General features: G+C 41.6%; 1 protein-coding gene and 1 pseudogene across 1 annotated transcript in view; both read right to left on the bottom strand.

Moving 5' to 3' along the window:
- The window catches only part of Pcolce2 (procollagen C-endopeptidase enhancer 2), an 89,450-nt gene extending 87,798 nt beyond the window's left edge, over window positions 1-1,652 (bottom strand). Inside the window, exons 1-2 of the mRNA XM_023712950.1 lie at window positions 1,633-1,652; window positions 131-229 (exon numbers count right to left, since the gene is read on the bottom strand). Coding sequence (XP_023568718.1) covers window positions 131-229; window positions 1,633-1,652 — 119 coding nt within the window. The remainder of the gene's footprint in view (window positions 1-130; window positions 230-1,632) is intronic.
- Window positions 1,653-5,678: 4,026 nt separating this feature from the next.
- Window positions 5,679-6,351, bottom strand: LOC101574607 (annotated as a pseudogene).
- Window positions 6,352-13,092: the final 6,741 nt, after the last annotated feature.

The raw sequence follows: 13,092 nt of genomic DNA, 5'->3' as shown, positions 1-13,092 counted from the left end.
GGCAGCCTCCCGCACCGCTGAATATCCCGTTTGTTCTCGGCGGCAGGAGGGCGGCTCCGAGGCCAGGGCCGCCTCCTCTCCTGGGGCGGGCGGGCGTCCCCTCCCGGCACCCACGGCCGGCTGCGCTCACCTCGCGCGGGCTGAAGGACGCGGCGGGCGGCCCCGCGGCGTGGTACCCAGGCGGGCGCGATGCAGGGCGCGGGCGATGCGCGGACCGCCTCGGGGTGTACTGGGGGGCTGTTTACCCTCAGCTGCTTATAACTGAGTACTGGCGCTCGCTGTTTGTTGGAAACCTTGGGGTTCTCCCTTTGTCTACGTAAAATATCAGCTCCAACGAGGGAAAACATAAAGCAGAAGAGAAATTATACCATATTTTAACTCCTGTCCGTAGTCTGTTACACACACACACACACACACACACACAAACACCAGTCTCAGTAGATTCTTTTGATTTTATTCATGTAGGGACGTGACTAGGGAAATTCGATTTTTTTTTGTGTGGACATTCATAATACGCATTTTTAGGTCAACACTTTGGGAGCGAAGTGTCATTAAATGTCAGATAATCAGGACACAACCTGAATTATCTAATATCAGTGATCCCCTATGTTCGCGTTGTGGGGTTTCTCTGTGATTAGAAGTTTTTCTAAAAATTGGAAAAAAGACATTTTTGTAGTATTGTTCGGATGTATATTCAAGCCTTGTGGAATCAGGCTTCCTTTAATTTAATTACAGGAAAAATTTAAACCGTTGTTTTGTCTCAGGACTTTGTGCTTGCTAGGCAAGCACTTATTCTACTGAGCTATCTTATCTTCCTAGCCTTAAACCTTTGTTTTGTTAAGTGCATCTCAACAACCAGGAAGTAATAATAAAAAAGTAACCAGAATCGAAGGAGTTCACTGAAAACGTGAAGTTATAAAGCATACCCATTGGCTATATAACTTAATTTTGATGTCTCACTTGTACCTTCTAAATTAATTTCAGCCTTATAAGCAAAAACATTAGTGCTTATCAAGAATTCACATCCAATAATGAACTTTTAATGTTAAGAATATAAACACTTCAGAGTAGGAAATAAATAAAACTGGGTACGATTTTATTTTCAGAGTGGGAAAAGCCAAGAGCCTATAATAGGAACCAGAACTTCCCTGCAGAGCTTAGATTATTTTACCGCTTTTTAAAGTTGAAGGAAAAAAATCAAAACGCCATGAACTGCAACTTTTTAAAAGTACCCTAAAGGCACCACACCTTGTATGACACTCTTTTTAAAAAGGGATTACAGAATTTGGCAAACTACAGTATACCCTGAAATTTATATCCTTAACTCAATAACAATTTACTTAAAACAGCGAAGAGGAAAATAAATTATTGTATATTTTACACACATTTCAAGAATACGCTATCCAATAACCTAAGTGTTTTAGATGTTAATTTATTTAAAAATCAGAGTTTGAAATTATAAAGTGAAACTATTGCTCAAATCAGTCTCTGGTAATGGTTTGGAATCATCACAGCCAGAAAATATTTCATTCTTAGAACTAAGTTTTAAGAACTAAAAAACATAATACTAATAACCTATTCAGTAGGCCTAAATGCAGAGAAAACTGAATATAAATAGGTGATTGTATTTACAGATGGACGACTGTGTTCATATTTACACTAAAGAGGGTTCTAACACATCATTCTGTCATTGAGATTCTTAAGAAAGACTTTGATTATACCATGTGATTTTAAAAAATTTACTAAGAGTCATACTATTTGCTCTTAAAAACACATATTTGACTTGGAACTAAAGTTCTAACCAAAATTATAAACCTTAAATGTCCCGAGAAGTTTAATGTGTTAAATTTGAAGCAAACCCCAGGGAATTCTGAAGGTGTGTGTGTGTAGGCGAATCTCTGTGAGATCAATTGGTGGACTTTCATGGTGCAGTATAATGGACAGAGAGCTACAGAAATCCAGATAGTGGGAAAGAGGAAAGGGAGGGGAAGACAAAGACCCTGAAGGTAGATTCTTGCAAGGAAAGCGGAGTGATAGGTGAAGTGATCCCTGTTGTCCAAAGTATCTGTTGTCTGGTATTGGCAGTTGCTGGATTGCACAGAGAACCATAGTCATGGGAACTTGAAAATGTTCACTAATGAAGTGACAGCTTGTAAAATTAGGCCCCGCTGAAGCATTCTGTGATGCATATCAGTATCGAGCTGGGCTCACTATGTCAGCATCCTTGCCAGTTAGTCTCTGATTAATTTACCAGCCTTACACATCTGCAAATGCGGTGTATATCCTACGTGCAGGTATCCCACAGTGCAAATCTGATCTTGTAAAAGATCCAGAATTGCACAAAATGGATGCAAATGATATCAAAAGGGAGGATGGTGGTAGGATTTTGTTTGTTTTATGAATGAAGACTTGGTTCAGTGAGTAGCTGAAGTAAACAAACTGAAGAAGGATGCTGGCCAAATGTCACTCCATAAAAAGTGACCTTTTTCTTTTTCAGTGCTAAGGATTGAACCCCAGACCTCAACTCATCCTAAATTTTGTATTGGACCTGAGAGCAGCCCTCAGGTCCTGGAGACCTCCACTGGGCCTGCCCACTTAAAGGTTCCACCACTTTCTAATAGTGCCACAGGCTGAAGGCCAAGACTTTAACACATAGGACTCTGGGAGACCTTTCAGGCCCATTCTATAGCAGTCATCTGTGTTACTCTATGAAAGTCAAAAGTAAAAAGGGGAATGTTTGTAGGCCTTTGTCAGGAAAATTATGTTTGAAAAGTTCATGTCAATTCATTCAATTTGTTCCTAATGGAAGTTAGCACATAGTTTCTGAAACAATTAAAATTCTGATGAATAAAAAACCAATTTAATTGTCTAACTTTCAGTTTTAGTTTTTAAAATAAGAATTGTATGCAATTTTAAAACATCTTGCATAAACCATTTGGAGGCTATTTCATGAGCATGAGAGGGGTGGGGATTAATCCTGGAAAGTGCCTGAGCACTGACCCAGAGCTCTGCATCAGGCTGAGTGGGAGAGGGTGGAAGAGGAGAAAATGGGGGTGGCTGGACTGCCCTATTTGGAGCTGCATCCAAAGCTCAGATGTGCTTTGTGCTTCCTTGAATGTGGCATTGCCAAAGCTGCACCACAGTAGGTCTCCAGGTCTGTAAGTATCTAGACAGCAATTGGTGTGGAAATCCTTTCGTGCAGCCCAAGTTACTGACAACACTAGGAGTCTGGGGCAAGAAATATTTGCAGGCTATTACACTAAATCTCTTTTCCCAGATGATTTTTTTTTCCTGTCTCAGGTTTGTTTGTACAAAGAGCACAGGAGGACACCAGTCTCCCACAGATGGCACCCCAGGGGTCACACCAGTCCTGTTTTTACATCAGCAGATAAGAGGCTTTTACTGTGCATCCTTCATGGGGGCCTGGGCACCTTTGGGGGCCTGGGCTGGAGCAGAAGCTGGAGACTTGGCCTTGGCGGGAGCCTAGACCTTTGGCTGGCAAGGCCTGCGACCCTTGGCAGTGAGGGCACGGATACACTTCCCAAGCTTGGGGTGGGCAACATAGGCAAGTCGAGTGAGCCTGTGGTTTACTCTCTTTGGGATAATCTTGGGCTTGACCTCCTTGGGCTTGACAAGGGCCTTGATAGCCTCAGTGCATGCACTCATGGCTTGGCATTGTTTGCTTGCATCTTCTTGAAGCCCTTCTTGTTGTACTTCTTGGCAAAATGCATGTTCCTAAGGACCTTGGGATCTACCCCCTTCAGAGATTTGTACCTTTGTGACTGAGATTTCTTGCTGCCATTTCTGTGCCATTTTCGGGACTGGTTGTGTGTGATGTGGTTCTTGGACTTGGTCATAACTGTAAACTGCAGCTACCAAGCGTCTGGAATATCTCAGATGATTTGGGTTCCTGAATTGTCTTAGAAGACTGGGGAAGAGTTTAGTGTGGCACCTGAGCCCTAACCCATATCAAGGAGCAAAAACTAAAATGCTTTTAAACTGTGTGGGCTCTCATCTTCAGTGACTATCTTTTGTTGCCTGTGTGTGTGTGTGTGTGTGTGTGTGTGTGTGTGTGTGTGTTGCTAAGGGTCGAACCCAGAGACTTTGTTCTGGGCTCCATCTACTGCCTATTTTTAAACTTTGTGGCAGTTTCACTAAGTTTCCCAGGCTGGGCTTGCTCTTTCAATTCCCCTGCCTTAGCCTCCTAGAGTACTAGAATTATAGGTGTATTTGTTTGCTAACATAAAAATGTCACAGATTATAAAGGAAATACCTGCTCATTATATAAAACTGAGAAGAAATTTAAAAATGGGGAAAAATCACTCTGGGTTCAACCATAGTACCAAACACAAGTTCCTATTTATTCTTTTTTCCAGTGTCTCTTGTAGGACAAAGTTGTATCTAGGAATTTGAAGAGTTTTTTTTTTTAATTTTAATTTTTATTTATTTATTTTTTCCAATGAACAAATGTTTATTTAAAAATATTTATACAGACATACAAAACAATTTCAAAGAGCAGAGGAACCTTTTATCTTATGAACATGTATACTGTGGCAACATAAAATTACAATTAAGGAAATAAGGAAAGGCATCTCCTTGTCCAAGTCAGGGGCCAAGACTTGAGACCAAAGATTTTCAGTCAGCGTGTCCCTATTCTCATCCTTTAAGTCCAACAATGACTTGACTAGGAGACCGAGCTTTGGCAAAGAAGAGACCTGTGACACTTGGGGAGCTTGAGGTCTTTTAAACTGATTATTTTTATTATTTTTTTTATTTTAGGGACGGGTCTATAGGGTGTTCAGAGTCTTACCACTAGATTGGACTTGTAGTGATCCACCTGTTTACAGCCTTCCAAGAGCTGGGATTACAGGTGCATGCCACCACTCCCAGTCTCTAAACTATTTATTTTTAAACTATTAATCAGTAACATAATGAAGTCCCTGGAAGAGATCCTTAAGCCCCAGTGTCTTAGGCAGTGAGTTAGGCGGGACTTGTACAGCTAGTCCAGCTCTTTAATTTCACTGTGGGAAACTTGTATAGATTAGTGAAGATTACAAGTATGGGGACAATGTCTACAGATACCAGGATCCCCAGGCACACAAAGCCCATTACATAAGAATTTCAGTATAACTGGGAGACTTGAATAGAGGGAATTATTAAAAAGTTTTGTCTAAGCTACCTCTGGGCCTTAAGGATCAGGGTAGGAGTGAGAGAAATATATTCATTCAGCCTGTTGGAAAATATAGCAAGACTGTTCTCACTTCAGAGCCTAAGGCAAAGACATAGGGAAGGAAAACACTGGAGCTTTTTCATGATATCAATATATGGGGTGTCAGCAGTCCTCAGACCCCACATCTCTTAAGCTTCCTGTCTCAAGTACAAGTAACAGATATTTACATGAGGGTCTTTTGCCCTTCCCCCAACTCCAAACAAGGGGAGAGGCTGAAATGTTGGTGGGAAAAAATGGATGATCAAACAAAGTCATCAGCACCTGAACCCTCTTCCTAAACTAGAAATGCCAAATGCAGAAAGAAAGTAAAGAAAAGTGAAAGAGGTGCCTTGCTTTTATCACATTAAATAGGAGAACTGGGCAGGATTGGGGAGGGTTTTTCACATTAGGACATCAGTCATTCTGGCCAAGAGGCAGAACAAAAGAATCCCATGTGTTCCCCCTTTCTTCATTCATCCTGCTTCTGTTTGGGTTTCTTGAGGTTCTGGGACTGACTTCTGGCTTTGCAAAGAGGGCACATGGGTGCATTCCGGTGGATTTGCCGGTGACGTGACAAGCAGGCCTTCGCAGGTGGAGGTTGCTGCCTGAGGTGGCTGTCTGCCAAGTGTCCTGCTTTCTAGCCACTTGGAGTTGTTGGGCGGCAGCCACTGCAGCACCAGAGACTCAGGAATAGGGGGCTCATGAAGCTCAATGTGCCATTATGCTTTCTGTTTCTCAAAGTAATCCAATGAGAGTTTCTCCTCCTCTGCACACAAGTCAGGAAGCCTCTGCAAGCCCGGAGTCACCAGCAGAGCATCCACATGTTCCTTCAAGGGCTTATACTCATCCTGCAGCTGCCCTGTAGACTCTAACAGCTTGTTTGGGTCATCCTCAGACTGTTTGATGGTCTTTTCCATCACATCGATGTCAGCATGGATCAGTCGGAGTTCCTCCACGTGGGCCCTCTTCTCCTGTAACAGGAGGTCCATCTCCTGCTTGTATTCCTTCAAGTGCTGTTTCTCTGACTCCAGTGCCTCAAACTCAGCCTTCAGCTGGGCCTTGATCTTCTCCATCTGCAGGGTCTTATTCATGATCTCTTTAATGTTTTCCAGTTTGCACATGATTTCTTGCTTGTCTGCCATGCTTTTACCCTCTATTTTTCCTCTGGAGCAAAGTACAAAAATACACCTTTTTATTTATTTTTAATACAGGACCTTACCAAGCAGTTTGGATGTTAGTGAGCCTCCTGTCTCAGCCTCCCCAGTGCTGAGATGAGTCCCAGGCTGGCAGGACATGTGGTACCTGGGATCAAACTCTGGACTTTCACTTGCCAGGTGGGTGCTTATGCCACCAAGCTATCTTGTTAGCCCTGAAGAGTGTTTTTTAATTCCAAGTTCCCCTGGTCTTTGCTTTTGGAAAGATTACCAATAAAAAAAAAAAAGATTAGTGGTAATGATTTTAGTGGCAGCGTCATGAAATAAGAGATACTTAGAATGATGACTTCCTAAGGAAAATGGTAGTAGATCTTTTCCTCTTAATTCCATATACAAGGAACTGCCTGTTTACTCATTTACCTTCTAAGCTGCCATTTGGAGAACTCCACTCTAATCCTGGCCACAGTCAACAACCTGCTTCAACTCACATAACTTTAACTGTTACCCAGAAAAGATTAAGATTAAACACCTAAATAGGAGAGTTTACATTTCTCATTCAAGTCTAGTTTGTTATCTTTCATGATTGCTTAAGGGCTATTATTTATGAAAAAATAAGAAAATTACCCAAAAGTCAAATTAGTCCAATAAATGTGATATGCAAACAAAGGGATTAAAACTAAGGGTTGGAGTCATTAAAAATTGTTTAGAATTTTGGGCTAAAAGAGAACTAATTTCAAAATTTACACACACACATACATATACATGTTTGTATTTATAAATTTATATTTGTATTTATAAATATATTCACAATACTCATAAATATACATACATAAAATCATGACTATGGACACAGTACTAAATATATAAAACTAGCTTAAAGTATATACCCTGAATCCTTTGTTTTCACTTTATAGAGAACATCTTATAGTCCCATAAAGTCTTTGAAATAATCCCCAGCAAAAATTCCATTTTTCTTAAGCAACAAGTAGAACCATAAATATACGTTTTTCTACCAAGACAATTGTAGAACATGGTTTGTATGAGAAAGCATCATTCTCAACAAATTCTTTTTTCTAGCAAATTCTAAATAAAACCAAAATGCTCAAATATTAGCATGTATTTATTGTGGGTATTAAATAGCAATGAATTTTTAAAAATCAGTGTAAGACCTCTTTTTTTTAAATTTTTTTAATTGTTTTATTTATTTGAGAGAGAGAGAGAGAGAGAGAGAGAGAGAGAGTGAGTGTGTGTGGTGTGTGTGTGTGGCCAGCTCAGCCCACCAGGGGGCGGGGCTGGCTGGCATGTGGTGCTGGGGGATTGAACCGCGGTCCCTGATGCTTTGCTAAACTTGTTCTAAGTAGGTGCTTTAGACCACTGAGCCATCTCTCCAGCCCCCAGACCTACTCTTTATTGACTGAGTTTAATAGAATTACAGCTCTTCATTGAGTCCAGAGCCTTTTCTTAAGGACTTGCAATTAGTGCTTTGTAACTGGGGGCTATTGGTTGGGTGCTAATGACAGCCCAGCTCAGGACTATTTGCACAAAGGGGAAATCTTAGCAGTGCAAACGCTGCCTCTGTGCCCGGAGCCTGCAGCTGCCTGTTTTCTCAATGGATAATACATCCACCGGGAGTGTCGGGAGAATTTTTTGGCTGTTTCATTTTCCCTGTAATTTTGTGGCATGTGGAGGTATTATTTGTAGATCCCATGTTTCTGGGTTTTTTTTTTTTTTTTTTTTGAGAAAAATACTAGACATGTAAATGTATTTCTCCTTGCATTTTATCATTTTTGCATATATAAATAGGGAAGCATGTTGTCTTCTAGACAGAGCTGGAGCCACACTGACACATTTTCACTCTTTGGAACTTTCTTCTCTAAATTAAGTTGGCTACTCATTTCTTTCTTCCTCTTCCTCTTCCTCTTCTTCCTCCTCCTTTTCCTCCTCCTTTTCCTCCTCCTCCTCCTCCTCTTCCTCTTCCTCTCTTTCTCCTTCTCCTTTTCCTTCTCCTCCTCCTCCTCCTTCTCCTTCTCCTTCTCCTCCTTCTCCTCCTCCTCCTCTTCCTCCTCCTCCTCCTCCTCCTCCTTCTCCTCCTCCTCCTTCTCCTCGTCCTCAGCTCAGACTCATGGTGATCCTCCTGCTTTCAGCCTCCTCCAGTGTTGGGATTACTGGTGTGTGCCACCACACCCAGACTCTGTGCCCAGCTCAGCTCACCCTGGAGGTGGGGCTGGAGCAGCATGTGGTGCTGGGGATTGAATAGAGGGCCCTGCACTTGCCTAAACAGGCGCTTTAGTCCACTAATCAATCTTGCCAGCCCCTGGCTACTCATTTCTACTTACATGGTTTTGTCCTTCTAATGCTAAGGTGTTTTTTTTTTTTTTTTTTAATTGAACATTCACTAACATTTCATTAGCTTTTCAGTCACAGTGAATGTGAGGATCTTTCCTTTTTCACCACAGAGGAAAAACAGTTCATGGTGAGCAAAAGGTAGCGAAAAAAGCAAGGGACCTTTGCAGTTTTTTCTGCCCCTTTTATGTTCTGTCTATGCTACTGAGATTAGGGCGGTGCCAAACCAGACTGATTTAGTAATCACCCACCCATCTTAATCCTAGTATTACACTAGGAGTCAGTCACACTCCAGATTCAGTCACCTTTCAAAAAGGTGAGAGTAGGGGAGAGTACGAGATAATAGACAAATCTCCATGCTGTTTCATACTCAGCCATTCTCTGATCCTTTCTTCACTGTCTAAATGAACAGGACCCCAACTTCACTGTCTAAATGAACTGGACCCCAACTTCCGGGGACCAGAACCTGCCTACTCTTTTCAGATGGATTAGCTCTTTTTCTGAAGGAAGTATTACTTCTGTGTTCATCTGAGCTGAGTAGGAAGGGTGACACTTTATGTTTTCAGCATGGAGAAGTTGAAGAAACAACCTATCTATTTTTTAAAAATCCTAATTTTTAAAGATCATTCTCAACCTCTTTGTTACAAGATAGTGGGAGAAATGCCAAGGTGCATTAAAGGGAAGAGCAACCTTGGGCAGGTGGGGAACCTCAGACTGCAAGCAGGTCTGAGCACTGGGAGAAGTTAGGGAGAGAGCGAAGAGAGGGCTGGGGGAGGTTTAAATGACCCGGGTTCGATAGGCAAGGCCTTGCCTCTGTACCTCTACCTCAGCCAGTCATTAGCTGAGAGCATCTTGAGGCTGTGTGATACTGTAGAGCCTGCCAGCTAGTGATGTCCTTGTTACAGATTTCCTCTTGGAGGGAGACCTATGTGGGACACTTCCAAGGCTGCCACATGAATGGATTTAGATTTTATCCTCAGAGGCAACTTTGTTTGCAAAACCTCAGTATAAGTGGAGGGGCAAGGGTAAAAGTGGGAGAAACACTTCTTTCCTGCCCCCATGTAAAGACTGCAGATGTCAGAACTTTATGGCACTCCCACCAGGACATATAAGCATGTTTCCTAGTTTTATCAAGGGAGCCATTGTGCTATATGCTTTCAATACTTCATTGAAAATGTATGTGGGGCTGGGGGCCTGCCCCTTAGCTCAGTTCTTTAAGAGGCTGCTTCAACAAAGCTGTCAGGCTCAGGTTGCTGTGGTTCGATCCCCACAACTCAAGCCAGCCAAACCTGCCCTGAAGGCATTCTGAGCAAAAAAAAAAAAAAGAAAGAAAGAAAATGTATGTGGGGCTATTTGTAAGGGTGCCTAAGACTTCAAATCCTTCTTTCTTTCTTGTCACACAACAGACACATACCCACAGGCAGTATAGGATTAGACACAGAATAGGCATCCTATGTCACCTACCTCATCTAGATGTTCATTTCACATTCATCTTGGGTATAGAAACCTAAGACACCTTTGGGTTATTTTCCCATTTTCTTAAAGAAATAGGAAAATGAATAAGACTCAACACCTCCCTACACTACCAACAATGACAAAAAATTGTAGGATGGGGGGAGAAAGATCAAGCATCTCAATCAGTTTGGTCTTCTTCCTCTTCTTCTTCCTATTCCTCTTCTTCTTGTACTGGAAATTGTACTCAGGATTGTGTGCTTGCTAGGCAGGCACTGTGCCACCAAGCTGTATCCCTGGTTCTGTTTGGATTTTTATAATACAAATACCATAGACTGTAATGGCTTATAAATAACAAGCACTCACAGTTCTAGAGGCTAGAAGTCCAAGACCAAGGTGCTAGCAGAGTGTGTGTCTTCTGAGTGTCCAGTTCTCATAGATGACACCTTCTCACTGTCCTCACATCATGGCAGATGTGAGGCAGTTGTTTGGGCACTAATCCTACTCATGAGGCTCCCTTATCATGACCTGACCTCTTCCTAAGGGCCTACCTCCTGATACCAACACTAGAAGAAGAGGATTTTCACATGGATTTTGAAGGAGACATGAACATTCAGATTATATCACCAAGGAAGAAAATGAATTTAAAAAGAAAAACTATAAGCCAAGTGGCTGTCTCCAGAACGTTTATAATCCAGTTGCACTTGACTGAACTCTTTTCCAGGTTGCTATGTCTTACTTATGTTTCTCATTGCTCAGACAAATACCTGACACCCAAAGTTAAAGGAGGAAAGATTTAGTACAGTCCACAGTCTGTAAAGATTTCAGTTCCTAGTTATCTGGCTCCAAGGCAGGGTGGTATGGCAGAGGGGCCTTCAAAGGAAAAACAATTCCTGGTGGGCAGAAGACAACACAGGAGCTGAGCAGCAAAGAAACAGCAGCAGCAGTAACAGAAACACTGCCTTTTATCTTTCCCTTTATATTACATTCAGGCTACCCACCCTTTGGGCTCTGCTACCACTACTCAGGGCGTGGTACCCTGAATCCCAGCATCATACAACTTAATCCCAGAATCACATACCCTAGATCTGGCTATATCCCAAAACTCCCACCTGTGACCATACGAGGCTTTGGGAAGACATCTAAATAAAAGCCCTAGCACCATCTCATCAAAGATGACTCTAGTAGATCAAAAAACGTAGGGAGATTAAATATTTCAGCCAACAATATACCAACCAAGTAACTCTCCCTCTTCAAATCATTACCACCAAGAAGGTTTGGAAATAGTAAAACCAACCAACCATCAACTGAACATTTTGAGTCATTAAAGGAAAGAGTAAGGGTCCAGGTGGGTGAAAATCTGGGGGTTAGAATTTTTTTTTTTTTTTGTACAGGGTCTTGCTCCACAACTTGGACTCATAGTGCTCCTCCTGTCTCAGCCACCCCAGGTCTGGGATTATAGGAATGTGCCACCACACCTGGTTTTGGTGGCTGGCTTGGCATGCCTGGGATTCCCAGACCAGCATAGCATGTGGTTCTGGGGATCAAACTCTGGTCTTTGTGCTTGCCAGGCAAGCACTTAGATTGCTATGTTACCTCCCCAGCCAGAGACTTTCTTTTTCAATCTTTGCAGAAACACCAGGGAAACAAAATAGATTTTTTTCTTGGCTTATAAAAATGGAAATTCAAGAATATTAGACACAACTGTAGCCAAGATGATTAGAACTTCTGTAATTGTTGTTGTCTGTTTTTCCTAAGGATGTATCTCTGTCCCTCCAAAATAGTAGCTCCACTGTATAATTAATTTTGAAACATAACTAATATTCCTTTCACATTATTCTAAGAAACAGTACATTACAACATTTAATATAATTTAGCTAATTATCTAGATTTGTGCTACCTACTGTAGTATCCATTTGCCTTATGTGGCTATTTCATTTAAATAAAATTAATATAAAATATAATAAGTAAAGTTTTAGAATTTCAGTTACACTAGCTATGTCCTGAATGTCCAAGAGCCATAAGGATGGTATTGGAGACTGCTCATTAGATGGTTAAGGTAGTTTATTTGGCTAATCTTTACATTAGAAAATGAACACTCACTCATTTTTTTAGTTCAATAGCATACATGAATCTTAAAGGTGTCGGTGCCACAAATTGAACTTTACTCCCTTAAAGTCAAACTATCTTTCAAGTTCCAAATAGCAGAAAGGCTAGGCTTGCCAATTAAATCTAAGTGGAATCACTTCAAATTGTCTTCGTTTATTTTGGGTAATTACTCAGACAATTCAGTGGTGCTGAGTTGATCCATTTCCCTTCTCTTCCTCTTCCCTCAGGAGTGATCTCATGTATTCATTCATCAAATACTAGTCAAGTTCGTACTGCGCACCAGCAGCTATAGTGCACACTCGGGACATGGTTGTAAATAAGACAAAGTGCTTGCGCTTGTGAAGTGTATCGCCGAATAGGGAAGATCAACAATAAGGAAGCCAAGAAATAAATAACATGAACAATAGCTGCAGATCTCAGAGCTGAATAGAGAAATAATATAATGTAATGTGGGAGGCAGGCCTAAGTGGGCAGCGCATCTCTACTGCAGTGGTATTTGAGAATGAGAAAGAACTAAACTTGAGAAAGGAAAAAGTCCTTCAGGTGAAGAGGACAGAACACAGCCACTCCCCGGTCAGGAGGAGCAAGGGCTGTAGCTCCCAAGAGCTGCCCTTGCCTCCAGCAACAGCACGTGGGATCCTACATTTCTTCCCAGATGCACCAGTGTGCAAGGCTGCCTCTGTAGATGAGCACTTGGACAGCTAGAAAAGTTCAGAAAAAAGGAATGATTTCACATGAGAATATAATTTCTCTGATGAACTTGTACAAGTCTTTCCATTTACATTCTTTGCATCAGTTATGCTTTTTTTTTTTTTTTTTTTATTT

Source organism: Octodon degus, unplaced genomic scaffold (genome assembly GCF_000260255.1).
Source record: "Octodon degus isolate 3935 unplaced genomic scaffold, OctDeg1.0 scaffold00028, whole genome shotgun sequence".
Taxonomy (NCBI): Eukaryota; Metazoa; Chordata; class Mammalia; order Rodentia; family Octodontidae; genus Octodon; species Octodon degus.
Note: the sequence above shows the minus strand (reverse complement) of the source record. Positions and strands in the feature narration are given on the sequence as shown.